The following is a 23,926-nucleotide window of genomic DNA, read 5'->3' as shown; positions in this document are numbered from 1 at the left end:
TAGCTTAGGAAGCTCTCCTTATTCTCTCGAATGGGCTCGGCATGGTGCTCTTGTCAGGGAAGCCATGAGCCCCTTTTGAGATGAATGAGTGGTTTTTTGACTTGGATTAGACAGTCTTCGACTTGCAAAGTTCGAAGATACTGTCAACAATGGTAGGATATTAGAGAGTGTTATACCGTTGAAGCAATCTCGTTAAGCAATAGGTACGCATGTCGAGAAATGAATCAAATTGCCCATAGCCTCCACAGGATTGCGTACAGATTGCCCCGTACACATCTGGATCAGTGAAAGAGTGACCACTTTGGCTAAGAGGAGTGCATGTAATGCATCAAGACGTTCAATCACGCATTGTATCTTGGAAGGCTGTCAACAAGAGCACTTGCGGTCAGGTCATGGCTCTAATATCATTCACACATTTCCGGTCAGGCAGATTGATTGTAGAATGTATGCTGGGGGAAAAAACTTCTAAACTACTAACTTTAGAGAGAGAAGCAGGAATTGCGAAGCACGAGGTCAAAGCAAGTCATTAACGGATTGATAATGTCATTAGAGAACTTCAGAGTCTGAATTTCAGACTGAAAAGTCTATCGGCTTGGACCAAGACGAGGGCAAGTTATTAGATGGAACCTGTCATCAGTCAAATTGAGATATGGAGCCATCTTTGATTACCTCTGACGAAAACGAGAGTGATAGTCGGTAAACATCCAAGTTAGCGCAACTTTATTCGTGACATGTGACTGTTCACTGGCAAATCATATCGCCTTTGAGGCTTTGACCTTCTGGAAGGGTGCGTCAATGGCGGTAACGATACAGCACAGATTCTAATAAATTCATCTTGAGGTTCTGATATACCGGAGGTGGAAGTTGTACGAGCTTCTTAGATAATCTGTTCGTGTCATGGAATAGGGTAGCTTAGCCAATTGTGCTTAGTCAGCAGAGTCAGTACTTCGTAAGAGTTGAGGCCCCGGCTTATCGTATACTAAGCAAAAACATAGCAAAAACCTTTATTTATTCAACTTTTTAATTATATAAAATTTCGATAAATATATAGATTGAATTATTCAAATTAAGGAATATAATAAATAATTATCAAAATTATTTTAAAAAATGAATAGATTATTTTTATAATTTTTTTGAAAAGAGTTGTAGGGGTTTAAAGTTAAAATTTTCAAAATTTTCAAAAAAATCGATTTTTTTGTATAAGAAAAGCATTATATGTAATAAATTTCGAAAATTTTCAATTTCAAGATTCTATAATTTCTTTCAAAAAAATATTAAAAATAATTTGTTTTATTTTTAAGATTATATATATATTAAACTCTTATATATAAAATTTTGAAATTATTATTTCAATTATCAAATAAATTATCAGAGAAATTAGTTTATATAGGAAAACGATTTTTTTGCAGGGATTTTGTCACGAAAAAGGGTAGTGTGCGATAAGCCGGGGCCTCAACTCTTACATTCAAATTCACGATATAAAGTTCGAATAGGTCTCGGAATTGGCCCGAGAAAAAGTGCTGTTTATATTTTGAATTTTTGACACAATCTAATAATAATTCCTTTTAGTGGCGTCATTTTGAATCACCGCACTTTAACAGAGGAATTTCATGACTAAAGCTCGAAATATGTTAATTAACTCTTGTCGATTAAACGTATTCAACGTGTTTCCCCATAATCAATCCAAGACAGCTCGTTTCACAAATGCAGTTTCCCACCTTGATATACTGTTTATATTGGACCTTTCGGGCCTTTACGTTTGACCTTTCTTCTCCAGGTATTCGTCTCGTGAATCTCATCCTTATTGGGATTATCTGGGGAAGAGAAGGGGAATGTCTTTCGAATTTCAACATCACAGACTTGCTCTAAGTGGGGCGTACCTTTATGTCTGCTTTGATAATCACTATCGTTCCTGCGTCGACTAGATGAATGATATATTTGCGTTATCGTACCTGCCTATGTAACTTACTAGCACACAGGTCTATCAAGAATTGATGGGTTATCTGATGTTAGAATTTACCGCGTTGCAACTATCACTCGGGGGATTTCGTACATTTCCTCTTCCGTCTTTGTTCCTACAGTTTTTCCCTAGAATTGGGTCTGAGGTTATTTTGATTCGGGATCTTGAAATCCCATATCCTAGGCAACGGCAGCGGAAGTCCTGATCGGCGCCAGTGATAAGCAGTTTATCAAAACGTTTCGAGAAGATCGTCAGAATATCTGAAGAGCTCTTATCATAGGCACTTACTCAGCCCCCTCCGGCCCTCATCCATGGAAAACGTGATTTGTCCACTTGCTGAGATTGTCGACAATCTCGATATTAAACGCTCCACAGCCGATCAGTAACTTCAAACTTGCAACTTCTTGAAACATGGGTTTTGACATGCTGGTGAGGGTCACCCAGGAATACCACGCCTTACGAGGAACAAATCTCTGATTCTACCTGTGTCTTCTTACTCTAGTCGGACTGTTGACACCAGTTTGACAGCAGTTATCTATTATCACACTCGATAATTCATGGGATTCAAGAAGCTTCACGGAATGCTTGGTTAATTTAAGCATTTCAAACCTTGTTACACTCCTACGCCATTTATTCAGGGCTCAGGCAATAGCAGGCATATTCCCAACTACCGCCTTGGCACTTGCGTGTCCCTATGTTTTCTATAACCAAAAATCTCGTGGGTCTCTGGAAACATCTTTATGACCTAAAATAGCAGTAACTTGTATCAAACTAACCTTTAAATAAAACTGACATGACAGTTTCGTCGTCTCAAGCCAGCCTCAATCGATAGTCTGATAAAAAAAATCATGCCTTCAGTGATTTTATCTCATTTCCTACTTTAATCCCCCTAATCATGAACTGCTACCCTAGACATTGTCTTGTGGATCCTATCACTCAAATTACCTACAGATAAAACTTATTAAACAAATTACCTCGATAGCCAGTCGAGCCAGTCATTTGTTGGTATGCAATAACATGTTCATTTGTAGAACCTTGAAACCTTGAATTCTTTTCCAGCCGCCCTTGAAACTGGGTAGGTATACAACTTTATTATATTCACTGGTACTCTCTCTACATGGGGATGCTCATCTTTGGATGCCTACTAGGTAGATCTACTTTTTCTATCCGCTACATTGACCAATCCTTCAAAACTTAGAGATATACGGCTCCACCGAAAGCGGCCCCCTTTAGATGGATGAGCTCGATGAGCATAGTAATAAATGATTAACTTGAAGCATCTCGAATTTTCCAACCATGGATTTTCTTTACTCTAATTTGATTATTCCCCATGGTTTAATTTACCATCTTGCACCAGTGCCACCAACGACCAGGGACCATCAAACGCTTCGTCATCCTGTCCGAATTCATTCTCCATCGTCTCCACCTTTCTCCTATTCATTCAGCTATTTTCTCTCCCCATTTCCCACCCAGACCTTCGTCCGACCTGTTCCATCAATCTAGAATTCATTCTTTATTCTTCCCTCTCTTTTCATTTCCTTGACACCTTCATTTTTAATCTTGCGTTCTTGGTCTGCAGTTGCATTGCACTGAACTATCTACGACACGAGCGAGTATTTGTTGATTGGGTATCATTACGATAAGAATCGCTTGCATTTACAGGAAGTGATTAGCGAAAACCAGGCGATAATCGCCATTAGAGCCCGAAGACAGCCCCCAAAAATGCCTCGGATGCCTGTGCACCGCTTCCTCGCTGTTGCGACGGTAGCATTTTTCCTCATTTTATCTTACTACCACGAGAACGTTTCCCAGACCATCGTACCTGCATTCAAGGAAACGTCAAAAGAAGAAAATGCAGCACCACCAGAAAAGTCACAAGCAACTGCAAAACAAGTTGCTCAAACTCATGAAACACAGCAAGCTCAAATTGCACCGGTAGAATTGAATATTACTGATGTTGACGACGCTGCCTTTTTACGAGATGTATTGGCGAAGAACAATGTCGAGATGGAGATCAACTACGTGATGAGAACTATACGATATGTTACAGATGCGAAGGAAAGACCAATGTTGACGAATACCAGCCAAGAATTGTTTCCTCATGGGTGGAAGAAGATTAAGCTCTCAGATGTTGAGAGGCTACCAGCGGATACATTAGAGCCTTTGGAAATTCATGTCATGAAAACTCCACGACCAGACGAAATTGACGCTTCCGAGTTATTGTTTGGAGTTTCAACCACCTACAAGAGATTCAGTGACAAAGTTGATGGGCCAGTCAAGGAATGGGTACGATGGCTTACAGATGGAAATGGCACATCGAACGGAGCTGGACTTGTCTTACAATTGCACGATACCACCGAAGAGCAATTGGCAGCTGCTCAAAAATTGCTCACTGATGTCGGAATTGATGCAACGGTCATCCACTCGGATCCTTCTCTCGATATGCCGGGTAGATATGTTGATCTGGTACCAATTCTTTACAGCCATCCATCAAGATCAAGCAGAAAATACTTGTCGTTGATTGATGACGATACTTTCTTTCCCTCGCTTGGCGCATTGATGAAGGAATTGCACAGTTATGATCCTAACGAGGAGTATTATATCGGTACTCTCACCGAGCGCGTGGATTTTATCATGCATGATCGTGTTCCCATGGTAAGAACTTAAAATCCTTCCTGTCAATTGCCAACTAACGAACGATTTGTAGGCTTACGGTGGAGCTGGTGTTTTTATTACTGCCCCTCTCGCACACACTTTGATTGGACTCCCCTGTCTCGACGTGGATCCTTCCACAGGCGAATACACCGAATCTGGGTTCCAGGGCGATCGACTCCTCTACCACTGTATCAAGAACCATACTTCAATTACTCTGAACTACCTCCCCAGACTCAATCAACTCGATCAATGGGGTGACCCATCCGGTTTCTACGAAGCTGGTCATCAACCCCTCTCTTTACATCATTACAAATCTTGGCATCATGCTACTCCCGAGATATCTCACATTGTTGCAGATGCCTGTGGTGAAGCATGCGTTTTCCAAAGATTCGGTTTCGACGGAAAGGGATCGTCAAAGTGGGTTCTCACAAACGGATACTCTCTCGCCGAATATCCCACTGGTATTCATTGGGACATGTCGAAGATGGAAGGAACATTCGATCTCGGCGACTCAGATATGTGGGCTTCTGGAAAGGAAGATGTGCGATTAGCTTTTGCTTATGGCGCTCTTCGTGAGGGATTGAGTTATACGGGAAAGAAGCGAGCGTGGGAGGCGCTTGGCGGAAGGAAAAGAGCAGACGGTGTGGTGGATATGGTTTATGTCAAGAGGAGGGGTGACCATAGGTGGGTTGGTCAACATGAGAATGAAGAAGATAGGGAAAACGTCGTGGTTTTGAGATTTATGCCATGAGTTTATATTCTAGGAGAGGGGCTATTTGCTGTCTTCTCTATTTCAAATCTTTCTGGATATAGATTTGCTGGATTTAGGGGATGTATATATTCGTGTGTCAGCAGACAGTTACATAGGGTTTCGTTACATATGGGCGTTATTGGATAAAAGGGATACGGATTATCTGTGCATTGAATGCCAGCAGATTCTGGCGGGCGTTTTGGATAGATTTTTTGAACTGAGAGATGAGGACGGCGAAGGTTATCTATCTGATTGCATCGGATATATGTGTATATGGCTGGAGATCTACGGTGGATATTTATGGATGAGATGAAATTTTGGTTTATAAAGAAAGATATAAATAGATATACTAACTGATGATAAGTCGTATAATAGAAATACCCTTGTGCATGATGCAATCTTTTTTGACTTTGGAGCTATGGGCATTAGTGTGCTTGGTGATTTTGTCAGTGGGTTTGCAATTTCTTATACTTTTCTTTTGTGGTGATTGGAATTTTTTTTTTCTTACCTTTTCATTGTTTGGATCGTTCTGAGGCAGGCGAGGTACTCACCTAATAGTGATGGGTAGGTATGCATAAATGTTTGCGTATAGTGGTGATCGATTCCTGCTATAAATTAGTTTTTCAAGTAATTAAAGCAACCCCTGTCATAGCATTTTTTCCCCTCGTAGTAAATTTATGAGTTCTGAGAATGGGCATCGATATTGGTGAATATATTCTTGAATTGTATGCGGCGAGGTAAGACGAAGTGCGTGCAAGTGTCGACCAATTTAGTAATGAAGATATTCCTGGCTCCAAGCCCGGTATAAGCACTTGTTTCACGCGAACCCTCGAATGAGAAGTTATGGTGCACATTGTGTTCCTGCAGTCGATTTGGGCCCGCTGCAATGAGAGGGGAGAGGGGGCGAGGGTCGATTTTATGATTGTTTTGAGAAAGGAAGAAGGTATTGGGGGTCCAATACAAAGCTTTTCAGACTGAGGTCCGACTAGCTTACACCTCTGTGTATGTGTAGGTTTTGTTGAGGGGGACTAAATAGATTACGAAAGAATTGCAAGAAAAAGGATGATCGTTGAAGTAAACTTTCAAGGCTATTATTAACAAACTACTTTCGCTTAATCGCTATAACTCCCGCTACTTAGTGAACCCAACCCCCGAGTTAAGCTAGGTAGCTATCGAGCGTTTTATCATTCGCACACGCTTTAATCGTTCTGAACCATCCACGAAGTTTATCTAGCAGCTTTTTCTTATCCTCCAACTCCTCTCCCAGTGTATGCTTTTCTTCTCGCAATAAATGGGTTTTGGCGATTTCAGCAGTGAATTTTGATTGTAGATTTTTTCCATTCTCGACCTCGACACTTAACTTTCGATTCGCTTCGTTCAGGCGTCTCTGAAGATCTTGCCTTGCAGCTGTCAGATCATTGATTTCGGTTTTTTGTTTGATGATTTTTTCTTCAAGCTGCACTTTTTCGTGTATCTCTTTTTGTGCTCTTTGACTTGCAATCGACATAAATCCCTGGATAGTTTGGTGTTCTCCGGTTTTCTCGGCCATATCTGTTTGCAACTTTTCTACCATGGCCTTTTCATCACGAAGCAGGCCTTCTAAAGCGGAGATCTTCTTTATGAAAGTATCTACATTCTTTTTTAGCTTCTCAACAATTTCGTCGGTTTCTTCGTTCGCGACATGACGTCTCCGCATTGCTTCGTCAATATCGTCTCTCGTTTCCTCCATTTCTGTATCGCTTCCTTTGGAGACTTCGCCGTGTTAGCGTAGTAACATAGTTTAAATCCGTGATACGTACGATTAGGAAACTGTGTACTCCGAGCCGGTGAGCCATAGTCTAGCTCTAAAACACCCGCTTGATTTCGTGCATGTTCACCATCGAGACCGTTACTGGATTTTTGTTCGGGACGACGTCTTTCCGCGTTTGCAGACGGCATATTTCGTAGTTGCGAAATCGAAGGGTAGGAATATCTGGGGCTCTGAAGTTATAAATCAAAATCGATATTGGGGTAAGTATTCCACTGAATTAAAAAATGCAAAAAATGATGATTTGATTTCCTGTTTCTTGCATGTTAGGAAGGGGGAATTTAGAATTAAAATATGCATCTGTATCGATTAGTGGCAACCCGCAGCAATTTGGAAGTGGAAAGAGCGATGTCCACCAGTGGGTGCATGAACTGACGGGACACTTCTCAACTTTCAAAATCTTTGACAAATTCATTCTTCGATTATTTGATGTTAGAATTCACACTTGCATTGTTGCATCTCCAATGAACAATTGTAACAATTTCTAAGATTTACGAATTGATATATTAAGAGATATTTATAGGTCAATTCTTTGTAGTGTTCTGTTAGTCCATGCACTCACTGGAGAACTAAAAATGGGAAGAGCAAGCACGTAAGTCCTGGGCAACATAGCCATAGAAATCGCATCACTAAAGACCATTATCAAAGGAACAACTTCATTTTCAATAGAACAAGAACCCATCATTGCCATGCATTAGCAGATCAAACAGGAGTAAGCTATACCAGCTCATTACTCAGCATCCCACTTGCTCACCATCCTTCGCATCTCCACACTCCAACCTTCAAGCTTTTTTAGCTTTGTAGATTGCATGTACACCTTTAATTCCAACTCCATATTCCTTTTAACAAGGCTTGCCATCTCATCTACCTCCTCAGTCGGCTCTCTCAACCTCGCAATATCATTATCCATTTTTGCAAGAAATTCATCGGACGATCTTGTTTGTTCTCTATGCGCCCCGTAGAAATCTCTTATTTCCGTCGCGACAGCGTTCAACTTGGCGCCGAATTCTGTTTTCGAATCCCAATAAGCGACAGTATTTTTCTGAAAATATCACACAATCTTTTGACTTCGTTCAGTTTACTCGAGAATTCGATCAATCGTCTGTTTACGTCTGAATGAGTTATTAAGTATTTTCTGAGGATTATGAAGTGAAATGCTACTCTCTAGACCATACCGGCTCTAATACGTGGCAGTTCGTCGCGTTTCTTTGTCGAGTCTATAATATCACCTGTGGTTGAGTTGATTTCATCGTAGATACAAGACGAAGGTAGATCTGGCAGCGCAGGGATATTGTTCTTGGTCGAGTCTATAATATCACCTGTGGTTGAGTTGATTTCATCGTAGATACAAGACGAAGTTAAATCTGGCAGCGCAGGGATATTATTCTTGGTCGATTTAAATGTATCTGGGCTATTCAAGATTGGAGCTGAGTTACAGATAGTTAGATTAGCCATTTTCTCAAATATGTTTTCACATACGGTTCTGAGCTCCTACATTTGCTGGTACTCTGATCATTTGTGTTGAGACGCATTCTTGCTTTATCGCCTCCTTCTTTCGTTGCCTCTGATCTCTTCCTTTTCCGGACCATAATAAATATATTGTTCTGAGTTCGACTCACAGAATGAACGTTTGGGCTTTTGCGTAGGAGTATTCATCACTAAATTAAACAGTAGCAGAAGTAGGAGTTGCTATATTTTCTCGCAGAGTAAGGTGGAGCATTCGCCTCTTGACTTCGAATGTAAACGCAATTTTAGCTCCACGTTTTTCGGTGAACAACTTCACCTGCAATTCTAAGAACATTATGTTCATTGATTGTAGTTAGGTAACCTGGCTAATGCCGGTTGATATCGCTACCTCTCCCGATTGATCAATGTGCGCAATTTGAAAGCCTTCAGGCTTCAGACTTCTCGGCAATCCGCATAGAATCACGGCGGGATTGGTTGAATAATACGCTCGGATCTCTTTGCAAACCCCCCCGTTATTGATAGCCAGCAGAATTGTTGGGGAGTAGATGTTATCACCTATCAGAAAAAGAATCACTATTGATTGGATCCCATTTGTGTAACATACAAACGCCTGCTTCTCATCTGACTTGATGCTTTCGCTCACCCCTTCTTCTTGAGTATTAAGAATCGGAGACTTTATATAGAATAGCCCTCATCGAACTCCCAGCATGCAAAAAGATTAGATCTTGTCGATATCGGTCGGAAATATGGTGGGTGAATTTCATCTCAGGCTGTCTGCAATACTCCGTAGTTCTAACATCTCGTGTAGAATTCTTTACCAAAACCAGCCCCTTCAAACCGGAAACCATTGATTCCCCCAAAAGATGAAATGGTAAATTTGAGGACCAATCGTGAGTGCACACGGATGCCAGGAATCTCATATCATAAATGATTAGATTTAACATTCTTCAAGGCAATAAAAGAGCAAGGACCAATGTTTCAGAGCGGGGTGATGTTGACGACGATGTTGACAACGCAATGGCATTCATAAGAAAAGCCTTATTGGCCAAATCGTTAGAGATTAAGAGACTCGAATCACGACTTGAACAAATGAGCTCGGAGTCCAGTGCAGCCATGTCAAGATTCCAGCAACTATCCGATGATAATGCAGCTCTGGAGAAAGAAAACAAAGACCAAGCCGAGACAATTGAGATCTATCGACTCCAGTTGTCAAACATCAGAAAAGAAATGCGGAAATCGATCTCTAGGGCGGAAGAGAAATGCAGAAAAATCTTGTTTTCGAATGCCGTGAACGACTTATTGATAGCGTGATATGAGGATAAACTGCGGTCTCTGTCAGTGAAAGAAGCTCCATCTATAACAAGAGCTAAACAACTCCACCAGCGACTAGAGGAAGGATGGGGCAACATGGCAGAGATAAGGGACCTCACAGAAGTTAACATGAAGAAGTTTACCGAGGAACAGGGCTTTTGCTCCCATACTGCCTTTACTCTTCATCGGCCTGTTATTTATTTCAAGATAATCGATGAGCGGACGTTTCTTATTGTTCTTGATGGTGCGCCGACTGTGGGACCTACTGCTGAGCGAATTGAGATACTATCAGGATATGAACCATGTGATCGTAAGAGGGCACTGTATTAGCCAAGGAGGCGCTAGCGCTTCCTTATATAAGTACTAGCTTCCTAAAGTTAATAATAATCAAGCAATACTACAGAAGTATTAGACTAAAGTACCTTACGCTTATCAACTATCAGTTGAAACCAACAGAAACATTTCCCTATGAATCAGATGAGAGTTCTATATCAAAATTACAAGGAGGAAAGTGAGAAAAGTGTTGCTGAAATTTTCAAGAGAAATGAAGAAATAATCTAGAATACTCGTGAATGGAGGGCTGAGAGAATCAAGGAGGCGATGAAGTTTGAGAAGATGGGACGAATGCTAGCGTTGGTTGATGCTACTGGAAGAGGCTTCGGTGACATGTTTGAAACAATCGAGTACAGGAGAGATTTTAGCTGTGATTTCATTCAATATCAATCAGTGAAATGTCAATTCCCGTTTTGAAAAATTCAACAAAGTGTCTTTTGTTGATTAATGCGTATGCTGTGAACATGTGGTTTAATCCAGCCATGACGGTTATAAGGCTCTGGCCTCTGGGATGATAGTCACAAAACAACTGAATCTATAATCCAAATAACTTTCCAATAGTTCCTCTAATAATACGTTATGCGCTGAACAGTTGCGTCGATCATGTCCAATTAATGTAAAACAATCTAGCAACAAGTGCTTTAGCATCCAATCTCTGACATGTGCATGTCCCAATATTTGGCTGTGTTGACATCATCCAATCCATCAACTCTCTCCATGTATGCTGCTATATCTTGATAGCTTATCTACGCTAGCTCTTGCTTGATCTACTTTTTTGGAGCTGCGGTCTGACTGGCACTTTGCGACATCTGTTCTTGCATGTCAATTCTTGCTCTCTTAGCTTTTCTTTGTTGACCATTTCTCATACCAGGTTCAAATTTCCGAGACCTAGGTTCTGGATGCTCTTGAGTGTCACCCTCCTCTAATTCGGAGCCTAGCTCGTATCGTGATGAGCGCTGAGGTCCTGCTGAAGCAACCTGAAAATGCTGCGGGGAATCTCCCCTTCTAGGTTCCGAGGACCTGTCGGCATATTTTGCGGATCCTCCTGTAGCAGTTTCAGAGTGACGGCTCACAAGAGCGGTCTTGAATTCTTCGCAAGTTTCATCCGACGGCTCAAGAATACTGCGGTTTCTTTTAAATCCACTCGTCTTGTTTTTTTGCTGTAATCCCGCGAGGAAGTTTTCCAAATTAGACTGTAGATTACATTGTAACAGTTCGGTTTGAAGAGCACACAAGTAGACTTCTTGTGCCTTGCCCAATTTAATCCGGGGTGCCTGGTAATTCTGCTCTAGTAGTCTTATTGTCGCATTTTCTGCATTCTCAATTCGTGCCAGAAAATCTTGCTGGACAGAGGCGAGAACTTTTACAATGTCCTCATCTTGTCTTTTTTGGAGATTCCTGCAACGTTTCATAAGCCATTTTATCATCTTATTGTCTATTGAGTTGGCTTTGAGATCTCCCCTTACTAAGTCTGGGCTTTGGGATCGATCGTCGCGCAATTTGAATGACTTCTCAATATTGTCGCCATCATTGGATTTGACACTAACACTATTGCGAGCGGCTATTAAACGCTTCTCTGTTGGCTTTCCTGGATTTTGTTCAACGTCAGGATGAATAATACATGGAACGCATCGTCGACAAATTAAGCCGCTAGGGTCGGGGGTCGGAATCGTCGCACTGAGTGATGTTACACAACTCATGTGATATGCACCCGAACATTCTATGCAGAACGCTAGTGACTCAGAGATTCTGCTCACGACATCCTTTTTATACAGCCTATGGCATATCTGACAGCATCCCTCAGAAGATGCCCCTAAAGCCGTTAGCATATATCATTGTTGAATACTTCGACATGGAAACATACTGAATGCCCTCAAGCAAGAGCATTTAGTCTCAAAGATATACTTCTGTATGATCTCAAAAGATTTGCGAACAGACTGTTTGAATTCCAGCGAAGAAGTTTCTGTGAGCACCCGAATTGCAATGAAGGTTCGGGGGATTTTGCACTGTTGACAGGCGATATAGATACAACAGGCAACAAGGACTGCTAGGACTTTATTCATGGTTTCGTCCAAATGAAGATAAGTGAATTCTGCAACAGCCTGGGAGAGCATTTTCAAAAGGTATTTTGCTCTGTTAGCAACATTCTCTGGTAGGTTCCCAGCCTGACAATCTTTTTCAATCTTTTCACAGCCCTTAGTAACGCTTAATCGAAGTATATTCTGCGGAGTTTCGACTTCTGGGTCCTAAGAAGAATGAGAAACTGGACCTGCCATTGAGCGGGTTGTAACATACTGTATTTCCTACTTTGCTATCCCATTGGCTAGAATCAGGCCTCATATTTGGAGGGGTAGGAGGCGGAAGAATAGTGTAAGTGTCTTGCATATTGAAAGCATTCGGCTCATCTAAAGGGGTTTCGTTGGTTTCCACCTCTGCACTATCATGATTGCCCGGAGTAGGTGCGTGCCAAAGATCAGAATGATCAGATTGAGAAGAAGGCAGATGTTTCTCTCTGTTTTCGTCGCGCTGGACATCAGAAGAGTTTGGTTCCTTGAACAAATTTTCTGCACGACCCATGTATTCATCTGTATGAGCCCCTGGGGTTGGCACATCACCATACCAGTTGCCCTGAGCATCAACACCGTAAGGTACGTTGAATGTATCCTCGATGTTCTCCGGTTTACAGCCAGCATGGCTGGATTCATCAAACGAGCTTTCCATGTATTGTGTGTAATTGAACGGCGGGGGTGTGAGCGCATGGGGAGTCCGTTGACTGGAAGCTTCAGGAGTAGATGATGTTCTGGTCACAGGCACATCTATCATATGAACAGCCATTGTTCTCTCGTGCTGAAAATGAGGACTTGGTTCTTTTACCGGGAACTCTGCGCCAAAAATACTTTTGTTTTGAGCCGACATAGGTCTCAAAGATCTCTCTAAAGCTTTTCTCCAAACCCTGGAATAAGTGTATTTGATCTTTTTTGATTTCATTTGAAATGCGACTCTGCGCGCGCCCAAAATGCTAATCGCAAAACAATGATGATAATGATGGAAGAAAAATGTTGTTTAGCTAAAACAGATATCTGCAATGTGTACGTCGATTCAATCGATTTCAAGTCACAATTCATTGTAGATGGTGTGTGATCGAAAGCGCTTGCCTTGAATGAATCATTGTTACCATGGACAATCACGCTACGCACCTTCTTCATAAACCTCACAAAAGTCCCACCACAAGAACCGCGTCAAGACAGGTTGGTATTTGTCCGTGAGAGGAATTCAACAGTGATTCGCTTGGAAAGACGAATTCAAGGTATGTCCTGAGGGGCCTTGTATAGCAGAGCCGTAAACTAAACTTTGACTAAAATCATACATTGAATCCATACCAATCAACTCACCTGTCCCGATATCAATGTCCAGTTCAAAGAACATACAACCTGACTTTCAACTATATTATCTGGCATTTCAAATTAATTAGTCTCAAAACTTCCAGACAACAAAACGATCATCCGGCCAATATAACACATACATATGTTGTTAGTTCGCATCCATTCAGAATACATCTAAACACTTCGAACCGGACTTCTAAACTCGATTTGGGGCCATTGGAGATGATATCTCTCATAGCTTGTAGTGCTTTTATTGCAGTCAAGGTATTAATAGAAAGGAACATAATGCATACTATCAGAGGCCTAGTAGTACAGACTTCAGAGTTTCTGATTGATAAACCCAAGAAGCACATAGCGTCCGATAAAGAGTTGACTGAGAGTCTGCAAGACACGAGAAAGGCTATTCATGACCCACAAGTTTAATTTGGGGCAAATTATTTCCATGCATAAGAAAAACACGAGAGAAATGAAAAAAAAGGAGAAAAGCGATAGAGCCTCAAGTGTCCACTTCAGCTGAACATTTTCAGAATATCGAAAGTGCCAGTAACGGGTCCACTTTGTGCTATCGTCAACAACTGTAAGGAATTATTCTACCAAAGTGATAAATGGCCATTCAACCCATTCAAGCGTCCATACCATTCCCTAACCCGTTTTGGTATATGTATATGGATGAACCTATCCATTTCCCCTCAAACAATCAAACGAAACCAGAATCTTGGTATTGTTGTGCCCCTACCGCTTGCCCATGCCCGCTTGCCCCAATGCCACGATTCCAACAATCCCGCAACCCCACAACGCCCACATGCAAAACTAAACAATCTTCGGACCCCGTGAAAATTACAAAAGAGACTAAATACAGAGGTTTGGTCTCGATGACCCGATGTATGACGCGTGAATGGTATTTGCGCTTGATTCGAACATAAAAGAAAACGTGTATTAAAAGATTGTGCGGTTTATTGGTCCGCTTTTGATGGTGACCAACCGTTGAGATATGCCATCAACCCCATACCAACCATGACAACGCCAAGCATCGAGACATAAGGTGTCGAGTGGTATAATAGAGGATCGTGTTTGACATTCTTTGAAGCGATCGCACGTGTGAGCGATGCATGAAGATCATCATTTTCCGATGAGGTATGTTTCAAACCATTTGGTCGTCTTGTGGGATGCAGTGCCAGATCGCCTCCATTCGCAGTCCCGTTGACATGTTTTTCAAAAGCCTGCTTCGATGGAGATCGGGAACGGTCGGAAGACAGTTGTCTCAGTTGCTCATCCAAACGAATTTTTTCAATCATCTCTGCTAAGGTTTTTCGGTCGGTATCCCTCTCCCCCTCGGCGCTTTCTGCTCTTTTCTTATATGACTCCATCTGGGATCGCAGCTCCTGCATATCAGAAACCATGATTTCAAGGCGCTGTTCCAACAGACGAGATGAGTCGGCAATGCCAGTAGCGTCCACTTGTATATCGGCTTTCTCTTGTGATGAAATATCATCTGAGGGTGGCTCAAAAGCATCTTCAAGTATTGAACCTTCCATCCCAGATCTGGCACTTCCGTTCAAGTTTTTGTCCGGTGTGTGGAGCTCCAATCGTTTCGCCATCTCTTCCGCAGTTTCTCGTGCCTGTCGTTCCTTCTGAAGCATTTCCTCTAAGTCCCGCATCCGAGCACTTTGAGAGTCGATCTCTTTCTTTGCCGATGCCAATGCCTCCACCAACGTGATTATTTGACTACTGACTTCTCTTACAGGAGAACCATTCGCTAAAGACCTCTGCTTTTCTGTATTGGATCTTCTCAAAGAGGCAGTAGGTGAAGAGGGATCAAAGTTGTGAGAACGGGCAACATCTGGCTTTTCAGGAAGAGGTTGTTGGGGCGGCGGCGCGGGAGGATCAGAAAATCGAGGTTTTCCTTCAGCCCTAAAGGATAAAGCGGAACCGTTTGCTGAAGGCTTTAGTTCTACATTTGGAGCACTCTCAAGTTCTTTCACACTATCTTTCGATAACAGGCCGCCAAAAAAGTTGTCTGCTCGCCCAAGGTCGGAATTTTGCAATCGGGCTGTTCGCATCTCGTGCTAAATTGTATGTCAGTCAAAATGGATTATGCATGTAGATATATGAACCTACAGAAAGCCTCTTCACAATCTGCTCTGTTGTAACGGGTGTTAACCAGAAATTCATCGGGCGTTGCTGACCCATCACGCTCATTTGACTCCCAGCTACGCTACCCGGTAGTCCCACGCGACCATTACTACTCATTGAGCTTTGGCTTCCAGTTCTTCCCCTCATCATGGGACCTTGAGATGGTAACATCATTGATCCATTCGCAGGATTCAAATCACCAAAACTCATATCCAGAACATTATTAGTTGAGCCCGCAAAACCTGCATGTTCGACTTTCGCAGCGACTTTGTGATGTACGACAGTCTTTTGATCTTCGCTAACGATGTCTATACCAAGCTCGAGATGGTCTTGCGACTGCAACTCATGCGGATCTGAGTCCTTGTTTTCGGCCGATAAGCGCGCTCCGTTGACGAAGGTACCGTTTGATGATTTAACATCTCGAATCCAGATCTTCCCACTACGATCTGCCCAAATCTCTGCATGTTGTCTCGATAGTACCTTCGAATCAAAAAATCCATTCGCAGGCGATGGTACTGTTTTAGCATTTGTCTGACGCCCAATCCTCAAGCTATCCGGGTAGAAGGGTACTGATATCCTCTTGTGATCAAAGGTGCCGTTCATTGATAACAAGTAAAGCATTGGCTCCCCTTCCGTAGGTTGGCCCTGGGGTCTGATCGGCTGTGATCCATTTGGTGTAACATGTTGGGATGGTACCATGGGAGCCGGCTGATGCAATGGAGTCATAGATGAACCAGAATTTCCATTTGTCAAGGCCGATGGGGGTTGCCGTGTCGTGTGGGAACCAGGGGCCGAGTCTGATTTATTGGTCCATGGCGGTTGCACTCTTGGGACCTTCTTCCGTGCCGCTGCCGTACCCCAATTGGTTGATTCATTAGACGAGGACATCGGTACGCCATTAGTCTGCGGTGCCTGTTGCGATACCGTCGAGTTGGATGAAGTGGAAGAAATTGAAGATAATGAAGTTATCGACGAAGATGAGTTGGCACGCTGAGCGCTTTTTCGTGGCATAAACATTCTGCCCACTTCGTCGCCGTTAATAGCATTCATTCCTCCTTGGTTAACACTAGATCCCCATGCCGACCTGTTGATCTGCGGGAAACTTGGTGGATTTGCGACTGCCGTCATCGGTTAAACTGATTATCGGCCGTATTTCACAGTAGATAGGTTTATCCCTGACGATGTTGATTGAATAAGATCGTTGGAATGTTGTTGCTTTCCTCCCCCCATTCAACCTCAACTGCAACAAAGATGCTTCGCTTCGATGACCCTCTGGTCTATATTGTGGATGCTAAATGTCCGCAACTCTCTATCTAATAAACTGGATGGAAGAGGTATCGTATCGCACTGGAAGTTATGATGATCGTTAGTAGATGCCCACAAAGTTTTGGCGCCATGATGACGAGTGACGAGATGGTCGAGAAAGGGAGCGCAAAGAAAACTGGAATGCATCAAGAATCATACAAAGTGGACTCTGTGATTGAGGCAAAGAATAAGAACACTTACATCTATGCAATGCAGGTATTGTAGGACAATTGCTGGTGGTAGAAAAGGAAACCTATTTCAATTTGATGTTGCCAAGGTGGAAAGTTTGGACATTCAGGTTGAGACACGCGAGGTCTATGTTTAGCCAACCAGAGTTCGAGATCGGGGATAAGAGCACTTGCGCACGCGCTCTCTTGCAGATACAAAAGGGTCTTTGATGGGTGAAGAGAGAGGAGAGAAGAGAAGAAACGAAAGGTCAAGAGGAAGAGATTGGATATCATGAAAAATTAATCATTTTATCTTACGATAAAGCTTTCGCAAAAGACTCTTTTGTCTACCTACGAATAGGGTGTTTTTAGTATGAACCACTACAACAATTCCAGTTTTCTAAGTGAACATCATTGGATTATGAATATTATCACGTGATACACATGATTCTTTTTCGCCTCTGTGCCTTAGGTATTAAGGCCACAATGTGTTGAGAATGTGGGGGAATATAGTGCTTGTCTCCTTGTGTATGTATGGTCTATGCTTTCGGTAAATGCCGTGATCATTTTACATTTTAGTAGGTAGATTTGAACATTTGAAACTTTGAAAGCTCGAAGCTGCGATATATGAGTTGATGAGCCCTACAACTTCGCGGTACTAGATACATCAAATAAAATCCTTTGAAATCGCCAAATATGCCTCCAGTACCACAAACTCAAGGCCATCCCGGTGGCCAAACTATCTGGAATAAGCGTAAGGCTGTGGTTTTACCCCTCTCTCTAGGACTTTTACTGACCATGCATGCTTTATAGTTCAGATGGGAGCTATGATGGGTGGCAGTATGCGATCATGATCTCGTTCATATATGCAAGTTACTGACTGCGTTCAATAACAGCTGTCGGCGCTATTTTGGGGTTTATGTACGGTATGTTGAAGCTGGAGGAGGCATGAAAAGAATCCATTCTGACAAGGCCAAGGCACACTTACTATCATCAAATTTGGTCCTGGACCCAATGGAGTTTGGAGGACTCTACGCACATATATGCTCACTTCCGGGTCCACTTTCGGGTATTTATCATCATTCCTTTCTGTTAAATCAGTTTCAATGTGCTAATGAGTTGGCACTCAGATTTTTCATGGCCATTGGTAGTACCATCCGTTCCGATAGTATCGCATCTCCAGAAACATTGGCAGCATTCGGCCGTGCAAACCGACGTCCTCTGGTTATGAATCGACCATATCGTCCTTCGCGAACATCATAATGAAAAATGCTCGACTGTAGAGTCGGAAGGGAAAGCCCATCTTCTATCTTTGGAGAAGATGGAACCTGGCGAATGCTTTGTAATTTAAGGCATATGTTTATACATAATGGGTAGAGACATTTCAATTGTCGATCCTCGGGTCTCGCCGCTCAACTGTTTGCATAGGGGTGGAGTTTAATGGGGGCAAACTGTTTTAACAAAGCCTCGCCCAGCGTTTTTCTTTTACTCGAGCCTCCTGATGAGCTCAATTCAACAATAAACGAATCTTACTACTTTATCACTGGTTCATCGGTGTCATGAAAGGTTGAATCCTGTGTTGTGGCCAAAAGGCTTGGATGCCTTGCTAGCCACTAACGTGAGATGGCCATGGAGCGTTCGTGTTTTATGTTGCGACTTCGATCATATGAAGGGGCAAGCTATGCAAGCGCTGCTCTTGACCTCTTATCTTGGCCTTCCTTAGGAGATATTCAACGATTAGATGAGGGCTCTGGATCTAAATTATGTTCACAGTATCATTTACTCTTGATGAAGACACTCATTCTTGACGGATTCGCAATCGCATTCTTGAAGTCATATGGGACAGACGCAGTGGCTTGGTGAAATTGTTTAATATTTGTTCTCGACATGACGTATATACTCGCCCAAGATCGCGCTTTCGGCCGTACTGATGAATTATATTCCTTTCGGCGTGAACGGAAACCGAAGTCTTATTAGGTTGATGTACTACAAACCATCAAGGAACCATGGCTATGGCAGGATATGAGTTTGATCTTAGATGCCAATCCCAATTCCTAAAATTTAAAAATCCGACGGTGCTTTCGATGATGGACCCCTAGCCACTATAAGGCGTATCGAAAGACCCTCTCGGAGTGAAATTGTATGCCTCGGTACAGCAAAGAACATAAGGTTTATAAAGTCTTGATCAGACGAATCATGCTTGTTCATCCACACGAACCACTTAATTCAAGTGCTTCGCTTTGTGGCTGACGTCGACTTAGCTCTCGGGCTGCCCAGGTGTCGATAGGTAGGCACTCGCCACTGGGCGAGGTACTCGGCCCTTCAGTTCTCATGGTGAAACCTCACTTTGACTAACTGCCTTGAGCAATGACACGTTACCATCTAAACAATCGAGTTGGCTTCGGCTGAGATTCATCGAGCAAATGTTTGAATCAATCTCATTTACGCTTGTTGAACCAACAAGAATTTTGAAGAGAACCTGATCAATATTCGACTCATTTGGCAACATCAACATCGCTTCGGGAAGTAAGATGTCCGTACAACTTGATTATCATTGTCGAAAAATATCAGAACTCAATTGTATCCATCGAAAGATCAGCAGTGACGCTCCGTCGGGAAGTGATCATTCTTACGGAGTACTTGTCCAACCGAGCCAACTAAGAATATTTTCCGATTTAAGATTGTTCCTTGGGCAAAATGCCTACCTAGCGTGAAGTAAGTATTTTTCTTCGCTTGGCACGTCTGAGATAACTAAGAGAGAAAACTATTATCCATCTACATGTTTGCACCCTCTAGTTCTAGAACCAATTGAACCGTAAAAAGACTATCTATGATGGTAAGACACAGGAAGCGACGAATGACAACATGATGATTCTTCAAACTTCATCAATTGTGTATTACTATTGAAAGCGGAAGTTTTCACAACTCCTTTTTTACGTGAGCTAACGATTTGGAACTACATGCGAAAACCACGACGTTGTGTACTAATAATAAACGACCACGTTTCTTGTAGCCAATTGATGTCCAATACTGGATTCAATAAGATGTATTATGTACTCCTATCACGGTTTTATTCCTTGAGGCTTCTACCATTAATCGTGGTTTCCTCGTGTCAATACTGAATTCAAATCATCAACAGGCTCAATTACCACCAGGTCCTCCAGCTAATCAAACACAACGCTGACCTCTGCACGGGTCCTCACGTTATCACGGCTAGCAACAGATCACTGTATACAAATAAACCATGAAACACATCATGGTTAGTAATATCCTCTTTACTACTCGACTGCAATATGATTTCTGTTTACATGATATATCGCATAGAATCGAGGCCCAGAGATGTGGGTTGATACCTCGGTACCTGATACAAATAGCATTATTCAATACTCAATGTAAGTCTTGATCTTTGCTTGGGTACCCACTACCAAATCTGGACATGACTTTGTTTCGAAACATCATGAAGATCTACACTAGTCCCCTTTTGAACAGTGATCAACTGGTTATCGGAATATTGTTCGAGATACATACGGGAATGGTCATTGTACACAAACGAGATTTCTCACATTGGGATACGGAGTGGATCGCCCTAAATGATCCTTCTGATCCTTCAAATCAAATAAGAAGCCAAGGAGAGGGATCTTTTGTTTTTTGGGTTTTTCTGGTTTTTTTCTTTTGGTTTTTTCCCTTTCTCTTCTTTCCGGATCCAAGGGATTTTGTTTCAAATTAGAAAGTTCTAATATACAGAGTACGGCGGAAAGTCGATTAGTTTCGCTTCCTTAAGGTTAGTCTTTTTGCCGTCTTATATTATCCCTTCATCACATCTCGTTAGTGCCACTCGGTACCGTCCATGCGTTTTTCGTTTGTGGAGCGGAGTGGATCTCCGGGTAACCTTATCTGCAAAGCACCATTCACAACCTTTATTGACCATGTACCTAGATACTATGTAGGAACTATGTAGGTACAATGTAGGTAAGATGTCGGTACTCGATAATGCTAACTCAAATTTCATACTTTATACCAGAGTTTGGAGGCAAATTGCCGCAGCACAGAATATGCTTCTCATGTTTCCAACTCTATTGGGAAGGCAGGCTAATTTCTGAGGAACCTCTTCCCGTATTTTGTTGTTGTAGCATAGGTATCTAGGATCCACGCTAGATGTGTCCAAAGTTAGAACGAATTATACCCCAGGCTTACATCAGTCTCTTCCATGATGACAAAGTACAGAATTATTCAATCACTCTACGCTAGACGTCAAGCCCCAAATAAAATGTAGGGAGTGTCTGATCTTTTTTAAGTTACACGGGGAGTTCAGTCTGTGCAATACTATACTAGAGCAAATCTTCGTCGACTTAGCGCTCCGGGAAATGATGGGCGCTTCAGAAGCTTTTTTTCATATCTATATAGTATCACCACTTGCCCACATCTACAATCGATATCTACATACCATCTCACAGTCTTTCGTTTAATCTTGTTGCGACAGTCATTTCAAAATGACTTGGTTCGGTCTCTTCGCTGGCATCTTTACTGCCGGTGCCGGAATTATTAACACTTTATCTCAATCCGCAACTAATGGGTGAGTCTCAGTCCTTGAGTCGAGGAATTTCTATGCTATAGTGGTTTGATTATTGACTCTCCGTCTAGAAATTCTGTTTGGGGAACTCTACAAGCTCCAACTTTTCCTCCCTTCCTCACAGATAATCCTCTTCCTAATGGATATCCCTGGGGTTCATTGACTGCAAGTGGGAATAACCCATACACATCAGCTCCTAACACCGGAGTTATTCGATCCTACGATTTTACTGTCACGAGAGGCACAATTGCCCCGGATGGCTATTCCAAAGACGTCATACTTGTCAATGGGCAATTTCCTGGACCTGCGATTGAGGCAAATTGGGGTGATACTTTCGTGATTACAGTACACAATCAAATCACTGGACCTGAGGAGGGAACAGCTTTCCATTGGCATGGATTGTTGCAAAAGGGAACTCAATACATGGATGGTGTCCCTGCTGTAACACAATGCCCTATCGCCCCTGGAGCTTCTTTCACGTATACTTTCAAAGCCGATCTTTATGGAAGTTCCTGGTATCATTCGCATTACTCTGCTCAATATGCTGGTAAGAACAAAAGTCTTTACATTCCTTTTCTATACTAACATCAATACAGGTGGACTTGTGGGACCTATGATTATCCATGGCCCTGCAAACGCACCCTATGACATTGATCTTGGACCAGTTTTCTTAACCGATTATTATCACAAGGATTACTTCTCGATAGTCAAATCGGTTGTCGAGAGCAATGGGGATGCTAAACCATTTTCAGACAACAATCTCATCAATGGAAAGATGAACTTCGACTGTTCTACGAAAGCTGCAGGAGATAACACCGCATGCTCTGATAACGCTGGTATCTCTCGTTTCAAGTTCACCACTGGAAAAACACACAGATTGAGATTGATCAATGCCGGTGCTGAGGGAATGCAAAGATTCAGTATCGATGGACATAAGATGGTTGTTATTGCCAATGATTTCGTACCAGTTGTAAGTACCGCAACCTTTTATTACTACTGGGACATATACTGATTATTGCAGAAACCGTATACCACCAATGTTGTCACCTTGGCAGTTGGTCAAAGAACAGATGTTCTTGTCACCGCTAATGTTGGAACATCTGACTCGTCATTCTGGATGAGATCAAACATATCCACAACGTGTTCTTTGTCCAATCAACCAAATGCTCTTGCAGCAATCTATTACGACGGCGCCGACACAAACTCGACTCCAGCAAGTACAGCGTGGGATGTTCCAGATCCAGGAACTTGCACAAACGATGAGCTAGACACCACCGAACCCTATTATTCTCTCGCAGCAGAAACATCCTCCACAACCCAAAACCTCGATATTGGCTCCTACGTCAATGACACCGGAAGTTTCCTCTGGACCCTCGGCGGAACATCCTTCCGTGCAAACTATAACAATCCTATCCTCTCCCTCGCCAATCAAGGCAATTTCACCTACCCCGATGAATGGAACGTTCGAAATTTCGGCAGCAACACTACCATTCGCGTTGTCGTAAACAACCCTACTCCCGCATCGCACCCCATGCATTTGCACGGACACAACATGCAAATTCTCCACGAAGGTGACGGAGACTGGGATGGTGTCACCATTACCCGACAAGCGAATCCTCAACGACGAGACGTGCAACTTGTGCGAGCAAATGGTCACTTGGTATGGCAAATCACCACGGACAACCCGGGCGTCTGGCCTTTCCATTGCCACATCGCGTGGCATGTTAGCGGAGGCTTGTATGCCAATATCTTGGAGCGACCAGACGATATTAAGAATGATGCCATTGTCAATTCGGTGCAGCAGACCTGCACGCAATGGGATGCATATTCCAGTACCGCGGTTGTGGATGAGATTGATTCGGGACTTTAAATTTTTGCAATTGGGGCCTGGTGTTTGGAGAACTTTTATCATATCCTTGCATAGTTGCCTGGGAATGAATGTTTCATTGGAATTGACATTTGATTATTATTTTTTTGTATTCTGAAGCGAGATTTTTGGGGTGAAGGGATTAGATGCCATGATAGCTTGGGATAAATGGCATCCACATCAGTGATTGGGGTTAAGTACATTTCTAATGATTCAT

General features: G+C 42.5%; 8 protein-coding genes across 8 annotated transcripts; 4 read left to right on the top strand and 4 right to left on the bottom strand.

Moving 5' to 3' along the window:
• Window positions 1-3,089: 3,089 nt before the first annotated feature.
• On the top strand, window positions 3,090-5,757 carry EAE98_005312 (uncharacterized protein). Its single transcript, XM_038952934.1, has 2 exons — window positions 3,090-4,615; window positions 4,668-5,757. The coding sequence occupies exons 1-2, from the start codon at window positions 3,683-3,685 to the stop codon at window positions 5,364-5,366; spliced, it is 1,632 nt and encodes a 543-aa protein (XP_038810776.1). The 5' UTR covers window positions 3,090-3,682; the 3' UTR covers window positions 5,367-5,757.
• Window positions 5,758-6,522: 765 nt separating this feature from the next.
• Window positions 6,523-7,304, bottom strand: EAE98_005311 (uncharacterized protein; the record flags this gene model as incomplete). Its single annotated transcript, XM_038952933.1, has 2 exons — window positions 6,523-7,118; window positions 7,166-7,304. The coding sequence occupies 2 exons, from the start codon at window positions 7,302-7,304 to the stop codon at window positions 6,523-6,525; spliced, it is 735 nt and encodes a 244-aa protein (XP_038810775.1).
• Window positions 7,305-7,903: 599 nt separating this feature from the next.
• EAE98_005310 (uncharacterized protein) lies at window positions 7,904-8,689 on the bottom strand (the record flags this gene model as incomplete). Its single annotated transcript, XM_038952932.1, has 4 exons — window positions 7,904-8,181; window positions 8,256-8,285; window positions 8,349-8,600; window positions 8,653-8,689. The coding sequence occupies 4 exons, from the start codon at window positions 8,687-8,689 to the stop codon at window positions 7,904-7,906; spliced, it is 597 nt and encodes a 198-aa protein (XP_038810774.1).
• Window positions 8,690-9,316: 627 nt separating this feature from the next.
• Window positions 9,317-10,281, top strand: EAE98_005309 (uncharacterized protein; the record flags this gene model as incomplete). The annotated part of the gene is made up of 4 exons (XM_038952931.1): window positions 9,317-9,389; window positions 9,449-9,530; window positions 9,593-9,927; window positions 10,024-10,281. Exons 1-4 carry the CDS (start codon window positions 9,387-9,389, stop codon window positions 10,279-10,281), a joined length of 678 nt encoding a protein of 225 aa, XP_038810773.1. The 5' UTR covers window positions 9,317-9,386.
• Window positions 10,282-11,051: 770 nt separating this feature from the next.
• Window positions 11,052-13,272, bottom strand: EAE98_005308 (uncharacterized protein; the record flags this gene model as incomplete). The annotated part of the gene is made up of 3 exons (XM_038952930.1): window positions 11,052-12,097; window positions 12,149-12,530; window positions 12,580-13,272. 3 exons carry the CDS (start codon window positions 13,270-13,272, stop codon window positions 11,052-11,054), a joined length of 2,121 nt encoding a protein of 706 aa, XP_038810772.1.
• Window positions 13,273-14,620: 1,348 nt separating this feature from the next.
• EAE98_005307 (uncharacterized protein) lies at window positions 14,621-16,928 on the bottom strand (the record flags this gene model as incomplete). Its single annotated transcript, XM_038952929.1, has 2 exons — window positions 14,621-15,733; window positions 15,786-16,928. The coding sequence occupies 2 exons, from the start codon at window positions 16,926-16,928 to the stop codon at window positions 14,621-14,623; spliced, it is 2,256 nt and encodes a 751-aa protein (XP_038810771.1).
• A 1,040-nt stretch (window positions 16,929-17,968) lies between these two features.
• EAE98_005306 (uncharacterized protein) lies at window positions 17,969-18,535 on the top strand (the record flags this gene model as incomplete). The annotated part of the gene is made up of 5 exons (XM_038952928.1): window positions 17,969-18,026; window positions 18,086-18,112; window positions 18,169-18,198; window positions 18,251-18,341; window positions 18,403-18,535. 5 exons carry the CDS (start codon window positions 17,969-17,971, stop codon window positions 18,533-18,535), a joined length of 339 nt encoding a protein of 112 aa, XP_038810770.1.
• A 3,227-nt stretch (window positions 18,536-21,762) lies between these two features.
• EAE98_005305 (uncharacterized protein) lies at window positions 21,763-23,712 on the top strand (the record flags this gene model as incomplete). The annotated part of the gene is made up of 4 exons (XM_038952927.1): window positions 21,763-21,845; window positions 21,914-22,389; window positions 22,439-22,812; window positions 22,864-23,712. The coding sequence occupies 4 exons, from the start codon at window positions 21,763-21,765 to the stop codon at window positions 23,710-23,712; spliced, it is 1,782 nt and encodes a 593-aa protein (XP_038810769.1).
• Window positions 23,713-23,926: the final 214 nt, after the last annotated feature.

The sequence above is a fragment of the Botrytis deweyae genome (assembly GCF_014898535.1).
Source record: "Botrytis deweyae strain B1 chromosome Unknown BDEW_010, whole genome shotgun sequence".
In the NCBI taxonomy this organism is placed as follows: domain Eukaryota; kingdom Fungi; phylum Ascomycota; class Leotiomycetes; order Helotiales; family Sclerotiniaceae; genus Botrytis; species Botrytis deweyae.
This window is presented reverse-complemented; position numbering and strand designations above follow the sequence as displayed.